General features: G+C 41.2%; 4 protein-coding genes across 5 annotated transcripts; 3 read left to right on the top strand and 1 right to left on the bottom strand.

Annotated features, from left to right (window-relative positions):
- Positions 1-83: 83 nt before the first annotated feature.
- LOC117898062 lies at positions 84-7,376 on the bottom strand. Of its 2 annotated transcripts, XM_034807229.1 has the most exons (4): positions 7,152-7,376; positions 5,316-5,500; positions 2,990-3,112; positions 84-1,777 (listed from the first exon to the last, which is right to left on the bottom strand). In XM_034807229.1, the coding sequence occupies exons 2-4, from the start codon at positions 5,496-5,498 to the stop codon at positions 1,121-1,123; spliced, it is 963 nt and encodes a 320-aa protein (XP_034663120.1). In that variant the 5' UTR covers positions 5,499-5,500; positions 7,152-7,376; the 3' UTR covers positions 84-1,120. The 2 variants fall into 2 exon arrangements, with proteins under 2 accessions (XP_034663120.1, XP_034663121.1); XM_034807230.1 differs by lacking the exon at positions 7,152-7,376 and having other exon boundaries at positions 5,316-5,517.
- Positions 3,810-4,591, top strand: LOC117898063 (mucin-22). The gene is made up of 2 exons (XM_034807231.1): positions 3,810-4,412; positions 4,461-4,591. Coding segments are annotated over exons 1-2 (588 nt in total). The 5' UTR covers positions 3,810-3,826; the 3' UTR covers positions 4,463-4,591.
- Positions 7,377-11,448: 4,072 nt separating the features above from the next.
- On the top strand, positions 11,449-14,714 carry LOC117899573 (polycomb protein Scm). Its single transcript, XM_034809686.1, has 4 exons — positions 11,449-12,464; positions 12,523-13,440; positions 13,504-14,508; positions 14,576-14,714. Exons 1-4 carry the CDS (start codon positions 11,970-11,972, stop codon positions 14,711-14,713), a joined length of 2,556 nt encoding a protein of 851 aa, XP_034665577.1. The 5' UTR covers positions 11,449-11,969; the 3' UTR covers position 14,714.
- Positions 14,715-19,074: 4,360 nt separating this feature from the next.
- LOC117899576 (probable fatty acid-binding protein) lies at positions 19,075-21,712 on the top strand. The gene is made up of 3 exons (XM_034809689.1): positions 19,075-19,236; positions 21,085-21,356; positions 21,438-21,712. Exons 1-3 carry the CDS (start codon positions 19,164-19,166, stop codon positions 21,486-21,488), a joined length of 396 nt encoding a protein of 131 aa, XP_034665580.1. The 5' UTR covers positions 19,075-19,163; the 3' UTR covers positions 21,489-21,712.
- Positions 21,713-22,045: the final 333 nt, after the last annotated feature.

Below are 22,045 nucleotides of genomic sequence, written 5' to 3'. Positions count from 1 at the left end.
TCAATGCCTCATGGTTTTTATTTTTATTTTTAGTTTTTGTTTTATGTAATACGCACATTTGTTGTTTATATAATATATGTATGTGTATATAGATTCGATTTGTTTGTCACTATTTTAGCTTTGTTTCAAAACTAGCTTTTATTTACATTCACTTCACATACAATATTTGTATAAATGAAAAAGTAATTTGTTAATTATTACTCGTAGTTTGTATTTTGTATTCAATGTACAGAACAAAAAAACAATTTAATTCCTTGTTAATTTACACTCTGGTGGCATTTTATATACCCGTATGTGTTTATGAATCGAAGAAGTAGCTGCTTGAGTAATATTTGTATCTTTCTACGTTAAAATCGGTTTTTGTGTTCGCTTCCGAAGTGGATCTAGAGTCTAGAGGATTTGGAACCATTTTTGTTGACTTTAAACGTTAACTACGTAATTTCAATAGTGATCAAAAGTGTGTGCTTAACAAAAAGAGTGTCCAAAAGAGTCCATCAAGTACGACTATCAATTATTTGAGCATGCGTTACACAAAGACAGGAACAGGAAGAGGAAATACAAAACTTAACAACCAATTTAGTCCGCCCGCGGAGTGCGTAATACAAAACCAATAAGCAACAATTTGCAAACAATTCAAAATCAATGATCACTATCAATTACGCTTTTATAAAATGCATTTTGTATTTGATTGTGTTATTAATTGTACAGGTAATTGTATAGTTTGCAGCTTTGGATTAGATTTGGAATCAATCAAAGAAGGAATTCGCTTTTTTGTTCAACAGTATCTGTGAGAGAGGTAGTATAAATCGTTAGTTAATTTCAATTTGAATAAAATACAAAACTTGAATACATTTAGCAACATGAAAAAGATTGGTAATTGGTAATTGGTAATCGAAGGATTTGAGTGGAGCTTTGTGGAGTCGATTGAACTTGTATTGGATGTGGAGTATGCGCACACACAACATGCCTGTCTTGTAGCCAGCCATTTAGGAACCGTCAATGTACATTTCTATGCATTTCTATGTATTACATCTAACCCTTTTTGGTGCATGTGTAACCGTATACCGTATATCGTAGTCTGTTATATGTAATCTGTAATTGCATCTCAATCTTTAGCCACTTAAATATCATTGTAGCGCTTCTTTTGCGGCAGATAGCGATAGAGAAAGTTCCAGGGAAGATATTCAATTGTATTGTCCACACCTGCAGCTATTCCATTCGGCTCCAAGTTGGTTTTGTCCTCCATCCTGCTCTCCTCCTCCGCGTTGTCGTACTCGTTGTCATCATCGGCATTGTCGTCCACGTCCGTGTCTGCCACATATATAGTTGCGTTTTTGCTGGCCAGCGCAGCATTTCCATTACCATGATTTTCATGATATTTTTCATTTGCAACTTCATTTCCGTTGGCTTCATGTCTCCCCACCACACTCATGGCCAGACCTTGACCAGCACCAGCCCCAGCCCCAGCACCGCTTAGAGATTTTTTAGCATAGTTGAATAACTTTTGAGCTCGTGTCTTCTGACTCTGACTCTGACTCTGACTCGGTGTTGTGTCTGGGGACTGTGGCATCGCATAGTTCCACTGGAGTGGACTGGGGAAATTGGTCCAGTGCAGCTGCTGCTTACGCTTGTTGCTCTGTGACTCTGCTCTGGCCAGCTCCCTCCCAGCCAACGTCAACTGCTGTGAGTAAGGTCTGGAAATCATTGCCCCTGCCGCCGCCGGTTTTAGGTAAACTCGTTTACCCACGTTCTTCAGAATGGCCCGATTCAATTCAACCTGTGTGCAAGCGCAAAGAAAGTTATACGGTTGACATTAAAAGATTTGGTGGAAAACTACTACAGTGGTTGCATACGGAGGAGTATCCCCCGGCACTCATATGTACATGTGGATGGATGGATGAGCTTAAATGGCAAAAGTTATTTCATTATTTGCCAGAGTCTCTAATGCAGTTAGTCGAGTTTTGCTCTTCGATTTCCACCGTTTCATGTGTTACAAGAGTCCATGGCCCATGAATCCCAGGACGTCGTTATCTATGCCTTATTAATTCGGAAATCTATGCCATAAATGTACCCTTGGACAAGTCAATATGAGTGTTTTTGTCGGTGGAGAGAGAGGGAGAGAGAGTGAGAGAGGGGGACATGAAGCAAACAATTTGGTTAAACGCTCCACGGATAACCCTTCCTTCCCTTCACTGGCTTTCGTTTCGGCGAAAGGTGAACCTTCCTACTATCAAGGCAAATCGCTTGAATTCCTCGCATTAAAACGTTTTGATTTTTTGTTGTCTTTTATATTTCGCCTTGGGGATGAAATCGTTTGGTTACCAAATAAACGCCCGCCCGCTTTGTTGCGAGGAAAAATATTTGTTTTACACATACGCAGTGGCAGGTTTTGGGCTTTGGGTGCTGCCTGCTAGGTCTACTCTTTACACTATGTATACATACCCATATGTATATTGGATGTCAGGTCGAGCTTATATGCATAAATCATACATACATATGCGTAGATTTATGTATCTAAGTAGGACGTTTCATGCTCACTTTCGCCTGCTAGTACTCTCGCTTTTTTCATTGATATGCTCGAATGATTTGGTGCGTAAAATAAACGCCAAAGAAAAACTTTTCAGGTACGATAAGTGCTTTTATATAAATTTACTTTTATTTGTGCATTGTAGTTGCTTCTTCTTTTGCTTAAGGTATTAAAAAACTTTTGTGCAGCTGCTTTCTTTATGGCTTTTTCAAAATATTTCTCATTTGGCATTCTAGTTTTGATTAGAGCCCCAACGCCATATTTTCATTTATACCTAGCGCCACATTCAATTACTCTTAAGCAACTTTTTCTAGCTACCTAGGGAAAAGTTTGTGTGTTTTCTTGTGGGTTTTTTGTTTAGCTTATTAAAAATACCATGCAAAGTGGTCAAACAATGTGGCAATTGTGGCCCCATACCCAGACCGCACCACCATACCATTTATCGCACTTTCTCTCACTCACCTGCCGTGTATTCTCCTTCATTTGCCTGCGCGCTATTTCCAGGAGCAACCTCTGACGCAGGACATCCAAGGGATTGACAATGGACAGGGATGGCTTGTTGCGCTTTGCGAGTAAAAAATCATCCTAGATGAAAAAAGTATTTACACAATTACTTGGCGAAAAGTTCTAAAGACATCAAATGAAAACTTGTATAATGGAAATGCCTTGAATATTGCATATTTCACGAGTACTTCCATCTGCTTTTCATGGTTGTGTTAAAAATATAATGGGTGGACAATGATATCATCAGCATATCATATCAGCTCTGTGCATTGATGGATTCTTGTTTTTTGTAAATTATGGAAAACTGTTGTTTTGCTTGGAATCAATTTGTAAAATCTTATCGTTGTTTTTTCGGGTTTTTTCCACTTAAAAAACTGTTAGCCCAGCCAGACGATAACCGCCCTTTACTGATAAAAGAACATAAAGAACACCGAATTGCGTGTTGTGTGAGTCAACAATAAATCAAATTGCATTTGTTGTTGCAGCTAAGAGATGCCTTTAAACAGCGATTTTCAGGAGTGTAGAGTCTTGGGATACTTTTCCGAATTAAAAATTCACTTTAATTGAAATAAAATTACATATGTACCTACATATGTACATAGGTATGTATGTACATCCATCTAGGCTATAGTTTTGGCCTATCAGAAGGCACATGCTACCGATTAGATAAGGTAATGTCCATGTGTGGTGTATGGCCACAATATCTGAAACGTTTAGTCTGGAAATGATTATGGGACTTTCATAAAAGCAAGTGCCAAATGCCGTTACGCTTAGTATATTCTACAACATTGCAAAATGAAGGTTCTTTCGATCTTATTGTTGGCCGCGCTAATGGCAACAGTTTCCGCCAAGCCCCATGGTGGCTGGAAGGGAAGTCTCACTGGCCACTGGAGAATCAGCGGAGGAAGTTCGAGGGCCAACGAATGGGAACCCATTATCGCCCATCATGACAATAGTCACGAAAATTCCAAGGAAGACTCATCAGAGGAGAGCGCTGCTGTGCCGAGCACCACCCAATCCCCTTTACAGCCAGAGGATTCCACCACTGACCTACCAGTGGAATCGACACAGGCCCCAGATGAGTCCACAACTGATGCCGGGGAGGAAGACTCTACCACCCAATCTTCTGAAGAGCCTGAGGAGTCCACAACTGACTCTGAGGAGGGTAGCGGATCCACGGACGAAAGTACTGATGTTACGGACGACGAAACGACTACCCAGGTGCCTGATGACACCACAACTGACTCCGAGGAGGGCAGCGGATCTACGGAAGAGAGCACTGCTGTTACGGACAACGAAGACTCCACCCCCACTGAAGAGCCCGAGACAACTTCCTCATCCGAGGAGGGCAGCGGAACCACACTCGGAATTGTCGCAGTCTGAAGAGTCTGTCTGTCTGTCTGCTGGGATTTATATTTTCATGAATTCGAAGCTTCCAAGCATGAGTAAAGTAAATGGTTTAGCCATAGTTCTACGAAATACTACGAGTATATAAATGAACCTCCTATGACAATAATGTTTTGCGGAAGTTCCCTTTAAATATAGTAATTACAAACTTAACTCAAAGCCGCAGGTTTATTGCATTTAACTTTCGAATACAAGGGGAGAGCTCTGCTCCCTTGTCTTCTAAACAAATACAACAAATGCGTATGTACATACATAAGTTATTTGTTCTCCTAAGTACCCCAAAAACTTATTTAAAAGTTCTTTTGATTGTCAACAAGAGTTGTAAAAGCAAATAAACATTGTGTTGTTCGCCTAATTAGGGGTGGTGGCATGGGCCGTGAGGCATAGAAAAATCAAAGTTCCTATTTGTTGTTCATGTTGTCAGGTCAGACGACACAATCAATTGTTCAATGCCAACCTATGGCAAGAACTTTGGGCGTATGCCTCATAGGTACTTAAGTCATTACTTCTTCATTTGATCAACGCTTGAAGGACTTAAGTGCTTTCGAGATTAGATTACAAAACGAACGAGATTCCTTGGAATGGATTCTGGATTATGGCCACTTGACTAAAAACTAATTTGTGAGATAGCTATAACTGGTATAAACTTGTGTCTGACACTGCCGACTTAATCGCATAAATTTAGTTATGTGGATGAATAAAAACCACATCAATTGATGACAAAAAGTGACAAGCAGCCTGTTCAAGGCCTGTTTCGAAAAGGTGATTTCGGTGCGAGTAATTGAATATCCATTCAGAACAACAACAAAAAAACATTCAAAGGAAACTGTTGGCTATACAAAACGAAACAGAATGAAAATACACGCAATATTCGCACCTGTATGTTCCGTGCATCCAGGTAGTCCAAAGGATATCCGTTTATGTGGCTGTTTCCATCGGGCTGTTCCCCGCCGCTCTGTGCCGCCTGCGCCCCGCCTCCTCTCTGTGCCGTACAAACGAGCCTCGTTGCACACAGTAAAGTTAATAACACCGGACAAAACCACGCTGTGGCTTTCATCATTTCTGGAATAAATGTGACAAAAAATGCTTCAGTCCTGTATACAAGATTTGCAGGTACTCCACCTAACACAATAAATTGGTGGATATTCTTATGGGAATTGAAATAGGAGCATTAAATTCAGCTGTGAGGTCAGTCAGAACCTTTGACCTACCACTTCCTCCCGCTGGAATAGAATAGAAAAAGTGAAACCGCTGACAGCTAACCTGTGAGAAATGTGCATCATATTCTGACAACAAGAAGCGCTCGGTATAATTTATGGGTCACATAAATATGAATACGAGTGCGAGTGCGGTCGGTCCATCCATGCCGAAGGGACCTTTAAATTTAAGCCGTCGGGGGACTCTTTTTTGGGTTGAAATATTTCCGAAATATTAAGAGTAAACTATTCTAATATAAGCAGAGGTATGCATGTATGTACATGTGTATATGTGGATGGTTTTCATCTCTTTCAAGCCATCCTTTAGCTTCCTCTTTTGTATCGAACATGATGGTGGGTGTGGGGCGCAGCAAGAGATATTTCACCTGTCAGAAGGAGCATTAGATGCTATAACTACTCGAATGAAGAGTAGCATTTGCCGTCAAATAAGTATCTATAAGTAAATGTTAAAATGGCAGCAGCATTAGCAGTGCCGGTCGGTAATCACATGTCAAATTTGTATGAGTGCCATTTCATGGCAAAAGGATTTACGAATTCCACCATCATCTCCCGCACTTTGGCAGTGACGACTATTGGCTGACACCTGACCACTATTGATTCCCTCTTTAATAGATATCAGAGGGAAATGCTAAAGTTCACGGTGTTGGCCTGCAACGAGCGTCCCAACGGAATCGAGAACAGAGTTTTTCTAATAATACTTATGGCAAGTTATTTGGCACCCACATTCTTCTATTTGAAGTGGAATGAATATTGATTTTGGACACCCCCCAAATAGTCAGTCGTGTGAGATATAAGTCTCCACTCCAGTGTCTCAATGTCCCACTGATAATTGTGCTCTCGTCAGGCATTGTAATATGCCACTGTCGGAAACGTGATTGCCTCAAGCTGTGTGCCAGGACGCTTCTTGACTTTATCCGTAAAATAATAAAAATATAAAAAAAGGAAGAAAATATCTCAACAAAAGGAACCAAATTCCAGTCTTATCTTTTTGAACTTTATGTACTAAATACATACATATATACATACATATGTATGTAAATCTACATATTTATATGCAAATATCTTTAGAACAAAAAAGAGAGAAAAGTTTTGGTTCTTGTAAAACGACAAGGGTGATGGTTCTTTAATGATACATATTTAAGAACGATAAAGAATAACATTTTAGCAGGTTTCCGTGGACCACCTAATATATGTATGTACATTTGTATGTAGAAGAAGCTGCTGGGTCTCCCCAAGTCCCATGTAATTTATTTCAATTTGAAAATCTTTTAACGAAATTCGAATGCCAAAATAAATCTATTTGCTATTGTGCTATATATTGTGATATTTCGAAAGAAAACTTCCACACTTTTTATGTTTTCCGACACTATTTTAAAATTTTGTATCAAGTTTTTTTTTCAATTTGTAAAATCCAAACAGAGTCTAACGTTCAGATCTTAGCTCGATGGAAGAACAACCGTTGTGAGATATTCACATACAAATAAGAGGAAAATCACCTTTTCAATAGTTATACCCCAAATTTGTTTGTATCTGCAGTGCTGCTACTCAATTTATCGTATGAGAATAGAGATTTATCTTTTCCGAACTTCGAATTTGATGTATTTTACGATTGTATTGTGTATTCACGAGCCGCGCCGCGATGGATGTCAAAAGCGTTTTTGGAAACGATGCCTGAAGCTCGGTGGTCTTCTGGCGACTAGTATGAACGCAACAGGCTGACGACGAACGGAGAACTCAGGCTCCAGAGCATTCACGGCTTGTTTTTATATTAAACACAAAACGAAGCTGCCACACGAAGTGGCAGTGTGTGGCAGGAACGATGTGGCAGAGGAAGGAACCGATGTTGAGCCGTGCGGCCGAGTTGGTTATGAATGAACTGAAACGTGCGCCACGCACCTTCTAAGCCACCACCCCCAACCCTAGTGGATATTCATTGTAAGAAAATAGTGGAATTATAGAAATAGTGGACAGGAGGGATCTACATATAGATATGTAGATATTTATGTATATGGCATAAGGTGTGAGTTGAAGTTTAGACTGTAAAGTAATTTGCAAAAGTTTCACCAGCGCAGGCGCCTCACTTGTGGTACTCGTGCAACATGTTGCACAGTATGGTCGTAAATGCTGGAGTAACAGTGTAATTATTGAACTCAATTAATATTTAATGCATTTTATTTACACATTAATTTCTGTTTCACCCTGTTCTCTCGCCATGGAAGTTGACAGGGACAGGAGCCGGAGCAGGCGCTCAATGTCATGTCGTTCCGATGGCTAACGTTTTCCGACATTCTTGGCCAACGCATTCGCATCGCATTCAGGTGTAAAATTGCTCGCCATAAATCCGTCAAACCCATCCGTATGCACTGGGGGAACCGACAGGATTGGTTTTACATACAAATTATTGGCTTTGGAGGCTTGGAAAAGCGAAAGCCGGTTCCAGTTTCCCCAATGGTAATGTTCAAGGAAACAATGTAGGAGTGTGTGGGATGTGATCTGACTTTTCGTCACATTGGTACGCCTACGAACTTTGACATGCTTTTAATTGCTGTCAAAACGTGTCTGTGACGTGGTATGTATGATGTGATTTTTGTAATTAAGCACGTAGCCGTAGCCGTAGCCGTAGCCAAACGGCTCTTCCAGCAGTTTTTATAGCTGATTGAATTCTGGGACCTTTTCCTGGGTGTGGCAAGGGAGTTTTTAAGTGTCTTTTTTACAAAGATATACAGACATGCTTACAATTATGTAGTGTGTATCTGTACTCTTGATAAACCGCGAAAAATACAATCAATCAAATCAATCTCTGTTCAAGTTTTAGCCAAAATTGTTCACGAGAAGACCTCTCTAAGCGCAAGCTCATGCACTCCTTTAGAACAGTTTCAGGGTTCATTCCTGCCATACACTTCAGCTGCCAAAGACAAAACTCATTAATTTATTTATTAACACACGGATAAAGCTCAGTTCGCCAGCCCCAGTGGGGCAAAATCTTTTGTCTGATTTACGTAATAAGTCAATGACTCGACCAGATTGTACCCCTCCACTCCCACCACCTTTCTAATCGACTTCTAAGCGAGTAAACGGTGGTAAACGGTCATTTAATGAGGAGCCAAGAGCCAAGAGGCAGCCGCTTCAATACATCCAATTATCCTTTATCCAGGCTATCGACATGCAAAGGCTTAACAGGCTTCATCCAATTATACACGTTAATATGCAATAATATCCTGCCAAAGAACCCCCCGTCAGTGTCTCAGTGTCGGTCGAACCAAGTGAATCATAATTTAAGAAACAATGCAAAATAAATCTCCAGAACGTTCGCAACAACATTTAATTAGCAACCTTTTTCGGCTTCCACTGTTCCAGTCTCTTTTACAACTACAATAAGTTTTATTGCGGATTAGTGTTGAAGCCTTTCAATTAAATCAAGCTTGAACCAAAGCTGGGCAGGGGTATACATAAACCAATAAAGAAGTGGAAAAGTTTTCCAAGGCCTCTAAGCCCTGGTTTGGCGTTTGCTTAACTTTTTGTCTAATTTTGTTGCTGTCAAGGATAAGTAGTAACTTAAGTTAGCCATAACCTAGTCGAAAAATTAAGCCTGCATTATCAATTATTCCTCCGCATGACAAATCCTCCTTGGTTTTCATACATACGTATACTGTTTCCGACTCGCAAACCAGAATCAAAATCTCCAAGGGCTCTGGTTCGACCCGGAATTCAATCGATTTAATAATCTTGCTAGGGTAATCTTCCTCTTACTGTATCGATATTCACATATTACATACATGTTCTATGGCAACAATCTTCTGAGAGTGTACGTACTGTACAATTGCACGAAATGCTACAATTCAATATCTTAATGCTACAGTGCTTACTTATACAAATTACTAATTTCTCCCGGACATAAGGTCTAGCTCTTTTAAAATAGCACATTATTGTCGAGCGTTTGAGTATTGAACACAAATTGTTATGTAGTTATACTTGAAAATCTATACAATTCATGTTCTAGTTGGAAAATGTTTCTAAAAAGGATCGTTAAGTAAGGATAATCATCCGAAACAGTCAAGAAAAAGAAAGCTCGCTTTTCTCGAAGATTAACAGTGGACCGTGGACCGAAGTCTCATCGAAATCTTGAGGGGGAGTACCTAATCAATAATGCTTACTACAAATCCGTCAACCAGAGCAAAGTTTTCGCAAGTGGTTTCAGATTTATTGGCTGAAGGCCTAAGAAAGGACCTTACTGACCAGTTCTATTATTATGAACATAATATGTACATTATCACAGGAAATGGCACTCTAGAACAATTTACAATCTAAATATTTTATTTTCAAATTTTTCTGTGCGCGCGAATTTGTGGGTTTCGTGGTTTGGGATTTTCTTGTCAAGGAAATCCTCTCCTATGACCAAACGGTCAGGGAAATCCTCTCCTGTTACTAAACGGTCAGGGAAATCCTTTCCTTGGTTTTCAAGAGAGAGATTAAAACATTTCTAATCGATATCGATATGTACTTACCATTTCCGATAGTTCCCACAAAACAGTGATTTAGTGCTTAAAAATACATGTGACAGGGAATCGACAAGCATAAATCGTTCAGACCCCTCTGTTGCGATGCACAAGGGTGACCATTTAAGGTATATTACTTCAACCTTACATAAAAATGTTTTTTAAATGTCCCTCGAGGAGTTTCTCCCTTATCTGTGGATATTTTTCTCTATCTTTCGAAGGGATATTTCTCTCGCAGCATGGGCATTTTCATCGTAGCAATGAGTCTTTTTTCCATCCCCCACTTACGTTGAACTCCAACGGAACTTACGTTTTGACCGTTTGCAACATAAGTTGTGTGCGCCAGCATCATGCTGCGAAAGGAGCATCCTTGTTCCCCAACATTTGCCACGAAAATAGAACCCCTAGTAGGAAGGATATCCTGGAGTTGAGGATCTTAGGCTCCAATCAATGCAATAAAAGATATATCTTAACGAAATTTTGCAGGTTATAGATTATAGACATCGAGAATGTATCTAGAATCTAGATTTATATATAGTACATATGCATATACATAATACGAATTTGAAAAGAATTAAAACATGTCAGTTAGAGATTAAGTCACTATTTATGTTTTGAGGGCATCTTTAAAAATGAAATTAAAATATTAATTTATTTAAATAGGGTATAGAAATACAAATACTATATCTATCGTTTGACAACAAATTTTCAAATACGTAGCAATCCATTCCCACTCACGTAACTTTTTATGCTATTTTTGTTGATTCCTCTTTTTAGTTATAAAACTGGTCGTGAAAACCAGCCAATCTTGTGGAGAACTTATTGATAAATCGGATAAAATTATAGTTTTAGCGCTGAGACTTTTAACTAACTAGTAATATCAAACAGAACATCAAATTCGAGGAATAAGATTTGAGACTACGGGATATTTTGCAAGATGAGAAGGTATATTTTGGTATATTTTATCGATGGTTCCGCTTCAAACTAGGGCTGGGTAAACATCGACTGTGACCATCATGGATAGATTCCACTGTAGTATCGATACCATCGAATAATTTGAAACCACCATAAGAAAATAAAGTTAAAGGAGTTATTGCTCAAAAAAGAGACTCTTTTTTTAGAGAATCAATCAATTCATGCAATTACATCGCACTACATTATATAATTTGTTAAACTCTTACACATTACCGCACTTTTGCCCAAGCTCCAATGCAATGCCTTGCATGCCCTCATCAACAATCATCGACATCAACACCGAACATACCCTCTTCAAGAAAATATCGGCGTGTGTCCATCACTATAGGAAAACAAACATGGCGGATCTGTAAGCAAAAGTAGAAAAATGTAAAATTTCGGTGTTAATTGTACATATATTTAACAATAAAACATTGCCATTTTTGCCAACCAAAATAAAAATGTTGCCACGTTTTTGAGATATGCTCAATGGGAATACCGAATCGGCGACAACTTGTGTATGTGGAGTGTATTTTTTGGGTGTCGTGTCGCAATGCGCCCAATTGTTATTACGTGACCTCGGAAACGCCGCAAAAGATAGTTTGCACAAAAACAGAAAGCCGAAGAAAAAAAAAATGCCGTTCAGCATTCGCATCCAACCAAACAGGAAAAGCGCACCAGAATTAATTGAAATCCAGTAAAGTAAATTTGATAAAATTGGTTTGCCAATTGCCGCTTAAATACAAATACAAACATAGATACAAATACCATTGCAAGTGAAACAGAACGGGCATCCATTGAGATGCAAATGTAAAACATCATCCAGGCCCGAGTGAAATTGAAAGACCAAATTAACGAAACGAAATGTCCGGGGGACGCGACAGCAGCACAAGTGGCACCAGCAGTGGCAGCAACTCCACCACATCCGCAGCTGCAGCGACATCTCCTGCGTCAACCCAGAGGCAGCGTGGTCGTCCGGCCAAGAGGGCCACCTGCACCTGGTGCGCCGAGGGGAAGCTGCCTCTGCAGTACGTTTTGCCCACGCAGACGGGGAAGAAGGAGTTCTGTTCGGAGACGTGCATTGCCGAGTTCCGCAAGGCGTACAGCAAAGGCGCATGCAGCCAGTGCGACAATGTGATCAGGGATGGAGCACCCAACAAGGAGTTCTGCTCGATTATGTGCATGAACAAGCATCAGAAGAAGAACTGCTCAACTAGGCATAGTGGTGGCGTTGGGTCGGGCGGGGGAAAGGGTATACCCGAAAGCGAGCGCAAATTGCTGAGCGGTGGAGCGCCCGCCCCAGCAGGTCCCTTCCAATATGAAAGCTTTCATGTCTTCGACTGGGATGCCTACCTGGAGGTTAGTAAAATAAATATGCATTCTGTTTATCCCTATTAACTATTTGTGTGTGTTTTAGGAAACTGGCAGCGATGCCGCCCCTGCGGAGTGCTTTAAACAGGCCCAGAATCCGCCCATCAATGATTTCAAGATTGGCATGAAGCTGGAAGCTCTGGATCCACGAAATGTCACCTCCACCTGCATTGCCACAGTCGTGGGTGTTTTGGGATCCCGACTTCGGTTGCGTCTCGACGGCAGTGACTCGCAGAATGATTTTTGGCGCCTGGTAGACTCCACAGAGATCCATGCAATCGGTCACTGCGAGAAGAATGGTGGCATGTTGCAGCCACCGCTGGGATTCCGAATGAATGCCTCTAGTTGGCCAGGCTATTTGTGCAAAATCCTCATCAACGCCATGGTGGCTCCAGAGGAAATCTTTCAGCCAGAGCCGCCATCGCCGGAGGAGAATCTCTTCAAAGTTGGCCAGAAACTGGAGGCGGTTGATAAGAAGAATCCGCAATTAATCTGCTGCGCCACTGTGGATGCCATCAAGGATGATCAGATACACGTGACATTTGATGGCTGGCGTGGTGCCTTCGACTATTGGTGCAACTACCGCTCCAGAGACATCTTTCCCGCCGGATGGTGTGCCCGCAGCTGTCACCCCATGCAGCCGCCAGGCCACAAGTCCCGCATGGACTCCAGTTCGAGCAAGCAGCGTTGCGCGCGTCCCCGCTACACTGTTGTCACCGAATCGGAGGCCATGGTCCCGGCCTCTCCTGTCACCGCCCACTTCCATCCGAACTGCAAGGGCGGTCCGTTTATCAACAACTCGAAGCTGCCATGCATGGTGACGGGACCGACGTACCAAACGCTGGCCAAGCTGTGTTTGCAGGAAGTCCTAGCTGCCAGCACGGATACACAGCAGCTGTCCAAGCTGCTATTCGCCTTAGAAGGAGACGTGCACATTGTGACTGCGGCAGGAAAGAATTTCACAGTAAGTTCACACCAAGTGATATTTCAAAGTTTCAAATCTGTATTAATTAAGGGTATGGTTTAGGTTAAAATCCCCTCGCCAATGCGCATGAAGGACGACGAGAGTCTTACCCAGTTCATCGAGACGCTGTGTACCACATGCCGGGCATGTGCCAATCTCATTTCGCTCGTCCATGAGACCGAAGAATGCAAGAAGTGCGCCCATAGTAGAAAACGTCAACTGACACAGTCGTCTACACCTCCCTCATCGCCCGTGCTTTCGGACAAGCGAAATCGGCCATCCTCTGACAAGATGGTGATCAAGCAAGAAACGGGCGCCAAATCGCCGTCGGAAATGAAGTCCAAACCCCTGCCAAATAATGGGAAAGAGCAGACGAATCAGAATACTCAAAATAGCCACAACAACGTGAGCGAAAGTAAACCTAGTGCGAAGGTGGTCATCAAAACAGAACCCAATGGTGTAACTGGTGGAGGGACATCCACCACAACGCAGGCTCTGCGCAAGGTACGCTTCCAGCATCACACAAACAACAACAACAACAACACTAGCATCATCAACAATGGAAACACAGAGATAAACCAAACCACGCCAGTGAGCAATTCTTCGTCGTCATCGTCGTCGTCGACTACAAGTTTGGCGGCAGGTGGGACAGCTAATGCAAGCTCTATTGGAAAATACCTAGCCCCATTGGTGGCCGAAGTGCATCCGGAACAGATCAATGTGAAGCCCTCGAACAGCTATTACAAATCACCCACAACACTCTCCTCCAGCGCCTCGTTGCCAACATCTGTGTCGACTCCATTCACTGGCTGCCAATCGGCATCATCCACTGCACTGGCTGCAGGGGGAGTGCCGGCACCCAAAGCAGCCACAGCGCCGGCAGGGGCAGCAGCAGAGGCAGCTTCCACCAGTTATACAGCAATTACCTCGCCCCTCAGCACACACTCGTCTGCATCTTCCTCGCATTTGCGCTCACAGCCAATCGACTGGACCATCGAGGAAGTCATCCAGTACATCGAGAGCAATGATCACTCGCTCTCAGTCCACGGGGATCTCTTTAGAAAGCATGTAAGTAAACACAAAGTCGGTCTAGACAATGTTGTATCGATTCTAATAATGTATCTATTGCACACAGGAAATCGATGGGAAAGCATTATTATTGCTTAACTCAGAAATGATGATGAAGTACATGGGTCTTAAGCTGGGACCAGCCTTAAAAATATGCAATTTAGTCAATAAGGTAAACGGTCGTCGAAATAATCTGGCACTATAAAGTGGATCGAAACATCAAGACAAAGCTAAAATTCGTACACGGAATGATGCAGTTCCACATCCACATCCATTACTTAATAATCGGAACAGTGCAGACAAATTAATACCTCCCATCCCATTAAATTCTATAATTTATTTTTGGTAGTTCTTGAAGACGGTTTATTTCCATAATATATGGAAACATGCACGCAAACCCTCGAAATTCTTTGTATGTTTTAAATTAGAAATACTATATTATTATACCCGGTACTCGAAGAGTAAATAGGGTATATTGTATTTGTGCACATAACGGTTGTATGTAACGCACAGAAGGAAACGTCTCCGACCCCATAAAGTATATATATTCTTGATCAGCATCAATAGCCGAGTCGATTGAGCCATGTCTGTCTGCCCGTCCGTCTGTCCGTCTGTCCGTCCGTCTTGTTGAGCGCCTGGATCTCAGAGACCATAAAAGCTAGAGCCACCAAATTTTGCATCCAGACTTCTGTATGCTCACACTGTTACAAGTGTATTTCAAAAATCAGCCACGCCCTCTTCCGCCCCCGCAAAAGGGCGAAAACCTCCCAAATCTACAATTTTAAAGATAAAAGAAAACTAAAAACGCCATTCCGTAGGGAATGACCATATCTATCTGATCACCAAATTGGGATCCGATTGGATCATTATTATGGCCACAATGAAGAAATTAAGTTGCAGTGGCTAAACCCACCCTGTCCAGCAGCTTTTGTTGCTTTTACACATTCTCTCATTCACACTCTGCTTCGCGCAGTGGCAGAGGCCTCTTCCCCTGACACGTCTCTGACTCATCCTCTGCCACGACTCTGCCGCTGCCTCTGCCCTGACTCTGCAGTGTGTGTCTCTAGGGGAGGGTGGCGAGCTAAAGGAGCGTGTTGGCGTGAGTAGTGTTGTTGATGTAGATGACAGATGAAGAGAAAATGTAAAATTTGACAAATAACCGCTAAGGTGCAGATGTAGTACTGAGTACCGGGTATAAGAGTTGTGACGCGGCTTAAGACGCGTCTCACAACGTTCCTCCTCGTTTTCTCTTGCGTTTGAAGCATATTCACTATTATATGCAGTGATCCGGTTTTCAAAATATGTACTTTCAAGTCGTGCTTTAACTGTAAATCCAAAAAGAGACAAATTCCTATAATTTCCATTCCTTGAAATAAAACAAATCTTTCCAAAAGTTTTGTTCCATAATCGTTAAATGCAATAGAAAAATTCCCACAATTTTGAAAGCTGGAACCCTGCTACTCAAAAATGCATTGCACTGATATAATACATATTTATTAAACACAAACACGCACACACACACTAGGCATCCCACACATTTACAAAATTTAACAAGAATACGATTAGAACTAGATTTAAAAAGCAACACAAGCTTGGAATAATTGTAAATATTTTAAATACATATATAATTTTGTATTGATCTTTTAGTTGCGGTTGCTAACTGTACTAATAAAACTTTTTATTAGGTGTTTAACAAGCGAATTCTGTGAAAGGACTCGTCTGTTGACTGAAAAAATAATAAAATATTCATGTTTTAGTTACAAAAAAAATACGTCTTAAGATCCTTCCTTGAAATCGTTGCAATAATGCACACAAACACTAATGATGTAAAGTATAGCAATATATCTCTCATTACGTTCACTTTGAACCTGGTGAACTTACACATTCGTAATTAAAAGATAAACGAAACCTCCCCTGTATATATACAAGTACACGTACATAATTTAATATTGATAAACTTCCAAGATTTGTTAAACTTTTAGTTATAATATTACACAATCTTGTGAGCAATTGAATTAATCGACAATTGGCATGCAGAAAAAAGTAAAATAAATTGTACATTGTATGTATCATCAAGTTAATACACAAAACTCAGCTTAATGGAATGGAACACTTCGAAATACTTATCTTAGGATCAGAAAGCCAAAGGCAAGAAATCAAAACAGATTGTTTTCTTTTGATTTCAATGTTCCATTATTGCCTCTATCGGAGGATTCCATCACTTTCTGTATGACATTGACAGCAATCGGTTGGTTTGGTTTAATTATCTATTTTTAAATTATTTAAGCCTTCATGAAACCACCTTTCATTTAGAGTCAGAGTCTCAAAAAATCAGATGTGTATTTAGACCTGGCTTGGACACTGGCTTCTTCTCAACAGCAAAACAACAACAAAATGTACATTTTAATAATAACGAATTAGGTATACCATAATTAATCACTGTTATTTCCTTTGGATAATTCTAAAAATACAATACCTAGGCATATACACATACATATGTATGTATGTAACAAAATGGATCTATGAAACATAGCTCATAACAATGAACATAGGCTGGTAGGTGGTTCATCCTTTGAATGCACAAAAGAATTAACTTACTTGTCCCTAATTTCAGTTAGAAAAAAAAGATATTAAGAAAATAATAATTTTTTGTTGCCATTTTTTGTTAATATTTGTTCAATACATTCAATGTTGTTAATGTAAAGACAAATAGTATCAGACTATTGAAATCTGAATAAATGTATTTAGAGTAAATGGATTTGTTTGGCGATTTCTCCTGTGGCTAGGGATATCTCTCAAACCTCCGACTTGTTTGAAATCCATTTGCAATGGCGGCACATCGTTATAATTTAAATGAGAACGATACTTTTTTGTACAATTTCAATACACCACAGCTTTTGGAGTAATCTCTTTTGAGAACTACACGCATTTTTAAAAAGCTTGCGCCCTTATTGAGAAATCAAATCAACGGCGAACGCTGAACGATTTTTTTAAATCGACAAAGAAGCGTATTCTTATTTCCACAGTATATAAAACCTTTATATGTGGATACACATTTTCATATGTATATACATATGTATGTACATATATGTATGTATGTTTATGTATGCAAAGCACTCCGATAAAAAAAACTCCCATGCGACCTCCTTTTTATCTCGAAAACGAAGAAAGAGAGCAAAAAGTCAGTAATTTAATTAATAAGATAACAAACATCACGGTTCGGTAGGTGCGACTTCTCCACTTGGTCAAGAGATCGTGTGTAATATAAATATAGACGCTGGATTGGATGGGCAGGGGTGGAAGGAAATGCTCGATTAGATTACAATTCGACGGATTTCAAAAGATATATGCAATGAATTGTGTCGCCAGATCGCTCAAATATTTCAACGATGGGCGGGCCGTTGTGGCTCACCCAAATAATGGGAATTCCTTCGACTTGAGAATGTATAATATGCAATTCCCCATGCGATACAGGCATATGTTCATATGTACATATATAAGATTATTAAGTCGGTCCCTTTGAATCAATTAAAGTTGCGCCCGAATTGATCACGCCAAGCCAAGGTGCAAGGGGGCTGGTCTCCGGCTGGCTAACACGTCAGACCCATTAAATAACGGCGAGGTGTCTCTTGACACCCAAAACACACAGAAAGAACTTTTAATATTCGCCATTGAACAACCGTTGGAGAGCAAGCTTTCAGAGAGCGCAAGCCCTAACTAGACTGCAATGTACATATGTAAACACATACAGTGGTGGAAATAATAGTAGAAACGACAGGCGCATTCGCATTTTAATTCAAATATTTCGTATTTGGAGCAAGTTGTTTTCATGAAAACAACTGTGTTTGGTTCCTGGATACTTGGGCTTTATATAGGAGTCTTTTTTGGGCTTCTTTCGTAAGATTTATAAGCTGTGTATCCTGATATTTGTGAATATATGAAAGTTATGGGCTCATTCATGTCCAGTTCAGAACAGAAAACAGAACAGCTGCCATTTTAAAAGTGGTTTTAAACGATGCATCGGACTCACTTAGAGCTTTTATGTCTTTGAGGCTGCATGCTTTGTTCACAGACTGAGTGCAGAATGAGAGAGAAATAGCTGAACAGCTCCAAGATGAAACTATACAAGGTGGTCTCGTCGGTCGGCGTGCGGGTTTATCGGTTGTCAGTGCGTGCTCCTGTTGACGTGAGAGGTTGTGTGTCAGCTGAGCCTAAGCTGAAAAAATCGACTATCTTAGATAACGATTACTCTCAAGTAATGACTTATTAAAAACTCAAATTAATATATTAAACTCTTTTTATTGTAATGGGCAACTTTTAACCCCATGCCATCTAAGAGCTTTAACACTCTACTGTCGTTTCACTCACACTTACTAAACAGAACTCTATCAGACTAGCAGACTGTTTTTGCCGACGAGACCACCTTGTATAGTTTATCATGCCCATGACATCGCGAAAATGTTATTGTATGCGTTAAATGAGATTGTGAGTATAACACGTACACATGAAACCGATACATACAAATAAATATATCGCACTCTCTCGAATATAAAAGGCGGCGAGCGTTGCAAAGCTCTGCAGTTCGAAAAGTTCCGTTGCTTCTTGTTTTTTTTTTTTTTTCGTAGCGAGCGAATAAAATCAAATACTTTACTAAGATGGCATCTTTCGTTGGCAAGAAGTTCAAGCTGGAGAAATCCGAGAATTTCGACGAGTACATGAAGGAATTGGGTGAGTGCCAAAAATAGGATCGATTGAAATATATTTGCGCAATGCAGGCGAAATAAATATAATAGTGTGTGTCGAGAGAGGGATGGGAGCGGAAAACACGCCACTGTAAAATCACCGGCCGGCTTTTTTTCGCGAGAGTATATCTCCCATTTGTGTGTGTGTTAAATCAATATAAAGATGAAGTAAGGGAGAAGGAGGAGACAAAAGAAACGAGAAATAAACGTGCTGATGCTGCTGGTGCGTTTATGCGGCTGCTGTACCGAAAATTTACAGTTGTGTTAGCGAATTTCGAGTGCAAAGCGCATAAAAGTCATAAAAACCTATCGGGACATGAATGGTCGTAAAGTAAGGTAGTAAACTGGAAGTAAGCCCAGAAAAAGAAAAAAAATAATTAGGCAAATGATGAACTTTGGTCAACGGCCTCTTTGAGTCACCCGAAACGCGGTTTAGTCTCTTTCTCTCTCCCCTCTCTCTTTATGTAGTAGTTAGTGTTCTTGCTCTATAATTTCGACTGTCTCTAAAACAAGCACAAGCACATGATGATGGTGCTTTTGTGACAGGTGCGCTATCATAAACGAATATGTATTGTACATATGTACATACATATGGGTGAAAGTTCGGAACTGAACTTTGCACTCGACCGAAAAACCTAGCCACCATAGAGATACATACATAGATAGATTTGTAGGTGCCTCCGATCTTCGCCCTTGTCATCGTCGAGGTCTGGAGTCTAGACATACAAGTGTGGCGCGGGTGTCGGATCGAGATCGGTTGATGGAAACCGGAGCTGTCGCGTCGCATCGCTTTGTGTGTGGCGTAGAACATATTCTGTTTGCGGCTGCGATTTTCTCAAATTTTGTATTTGGTTTTCTGCGGTTTCCCCCGTAGATGTGAAAAAACATACATACATATGTATGTACATATGTACTCACCGGTACAACCCTCGGTACCGTTGGGTGACGATGGAGGGCAACCTGTTGATGGGGCACGTCCTCTCCTATCAGCCGTCTATATAATATATGTATGTACATACATATATATTGTGAGGGGAGTGATAAACTATATGCTATAAACTATGTGTATATATGGGCTCGATAATTGCGATCCGATTACGGATTTTGCACTTTGACGGCGTCGCAACACTTATCGTTCGGTTCGGTTCCGTTCGGTCCGTAGGAAACAAGAGGTGATGGGGAGGGGAGGTGCTAGGCGGATAATCTATTCAAGGTTCTCCTCGAACTTTGGGACAGTTGCTGGGGTTCCCATCGGTGGTCATCGGTGGGAACAAATCGAACGGAGAACACTTGACATTTGACTTCTCTTCGTTTCTCTATACATAATTGAACATAATTGATTTGTCCGTTTGATATAAGGTTGTTGGGAGAATAGTGAGGGGGGAGAGCTAGAGCTGTCTCTATAGGATGTGGCATACGTGGTGCATCAGCATCAGGCTCGACAGATAAGGTGGGGTCTTGCTTGTCGTGCTATATATAGAGAGGGTCTGGGGGCTGGCTGGCCAATTGATAAGCAGCAAGCAAGAGGAAGAGAAGAGAAGGAGGAGGAGATGTCGGCCCGCATTGTTCGTTAACCTTGAGCACGACTTTTGACGTCTCTCTGCATCTCCGTCTGCGTCTCCATATGCGTCCACTTCTGCAAGGGAGAAAAACTTCTCTCATAATTCAGCTTTATTATTTTTAATTAAATATAATATGATTTGCATTGAGCTCTGCTCTTTGGCGGGGGCTAATTCAATTAGGGGAATTTTCTGTCCCTGCTCATCCTCTCTCTCCTACATAAATCATGTCATACCGAATGCAAGACTCATCGTCCCTTATATCTTTTTTTCAGGCGTTGGTCTGGTTCTCCGCAAAATGGGCAACAGCATCAGCCCCACTGTGGAAGTGACCCTCGAGGGTGATACGTACACCCTGACCACCACCTCGACCTTCAAGACCTCCGCCATCAGCTTCAAGCTGGGCGAGGAGTTCGACGAGGAGACCCTCGATGGCCGCAAGGTCAAGAGCATCATCACCCTCGACGGAAACAAGCTCATTCAGGAGCAGAAGGGCGACAAGCCCTCGACCATTGTCCGTGAGTTCACCGACGGCGAACTGACCACCGTAAGTATTATTTTGGATATCCTCGATTAACTGATCCTTGTGCTGATCCACTGCTTCTCCTTCCTCAATGCCTCTCCTCAGACCCTTACCTTCGGTGACGTGAAGAGCGTGCGCATCTACAAGGCCGTCTAAGAGCTGTCTCGACTGACTATATCTACTCTACACATAACCATTAAATGAATCGCATTAAACTCATCTTGTTATTGACTAACAGTTGACCAAAACATAAACCAAACTGCACCGCTAATCCTCATGTATGCAGCACACACTCGTACATTCACAGCCAGTGTATGACTATTTCTGAATGCATTTTGAATAAACTGAAACCACTGCAAGAGTGGTGCTTCTTAAATCGAGTGAATATTATTTCCCTGGGCAGCATAAATCATAGTCTCTCAAATGAATCGATTATGGTGTTGTGTTGTTTTCTTGATTCTGGATCCTTCAGTCAAGAGAACACAAGAGAACAGTAGGAATGACCCCCTACTCCCACATACATAGTTTGCACGCCTATTATCATAAATATTCCTCTGAGTTTTATGAAGCCCCTCCCCGAGCGTTTCCGCTTTAAGTATTCGCGACTTGAGCTCCAATTGAGTATGGTATGTGGCATGTTTACACCGTGCTACAAGAGTGGGTGTCAGTGGAATGACGCAGGCGCAGTTCCCGGGAACTGGTTGCGTGCAGCA

Source organism: Drosophila subobscura, chromosome O, assembly GCF_008121235.1.
Source record: "Drosophila subobscura isolate 14011-0131.10 chromosome O, UCBerk_Dsub_1.0, whole genome shotgun sequence".
NCBI classification, from domain to species: Eukaryota; Metazoa; Arthropoda; class Insecta; order Diptera; family Drosophilidae; genus Drosophila; species Drosophila subobscura.
Note: the sequence above shows the minus strand (reverse complement) of the source record. Positions and strands in the feature narration are given on the sequence as shown.

Coding starts and splice junctions, on each gene's coding strand:
- LOC117898063 (XM_034807231.1), top strand. CDS start 3,827: ATGAAGGTTCTTTCGATCTTATTGTTGGCCGCGCTAATGGCAACAGTT.
- LOC117898062 (XM_034807229.1), bottom strand. CDS start 5,498: ATGATGAAAGCCACAGCGTGGTTTTGTCCGGTGTTATTAACTTTACTG. Junction 3,113..5,315: donor TGGATGCACGGAACATACAG/GTGCGAATATTG, acceptor TTTTTCATCTAG/GATGATTTTTTACTCGCAAA. Junction 1,778..2,989: donor TGAAGGAGAATACACGGCAG/GTGAGTGAGAGA, acceptor GCTTGCACACAG/GTTGAATTGAATCGGGCCAT.
- LOC117899573 (XM_034809686.1), top strand. CDS start 11,970: ATGTCCGGGGGACGCGACAGCAGCACAAGTGGCACCAGCAGTGGCAGC. Junction 12,465..12,522: donor ACTGGGATGCCTACCTGGAG/GTTAGTAAAATA, acceptor TGTGTGTTTTAG/GAAACTGGCAGCGATGCCGC. Junction 14,509..14,575: donor GGGATCTCTTTAGAAAGCAT/GTAAGTAAACAC, acceptor TATTGCACACAG/GAAATCGATGGGAAAGCATT.
- LOC117899576 (XM_034809689.1), top strand. CDS start 19,164: ATGGCATCTTTCGTTGGCAAGAAGTTCAAGCTGGAGAAATCCGAGAAT. Junction 19,237..21,084: donor CGAGTACATGAAGGAATTGG/GTGAGTGCCAAA, acceptor TCTTTTTTTCAG/GCGTTGGTCTGGTTCTCCGC. Junction 21,357..21,437: donor CCGACGGCGAACTGACCACC/GTAAGTATTATT, acceptor GCCTCTCCTCAG/ACCCTTACCTTCGGTGACGT.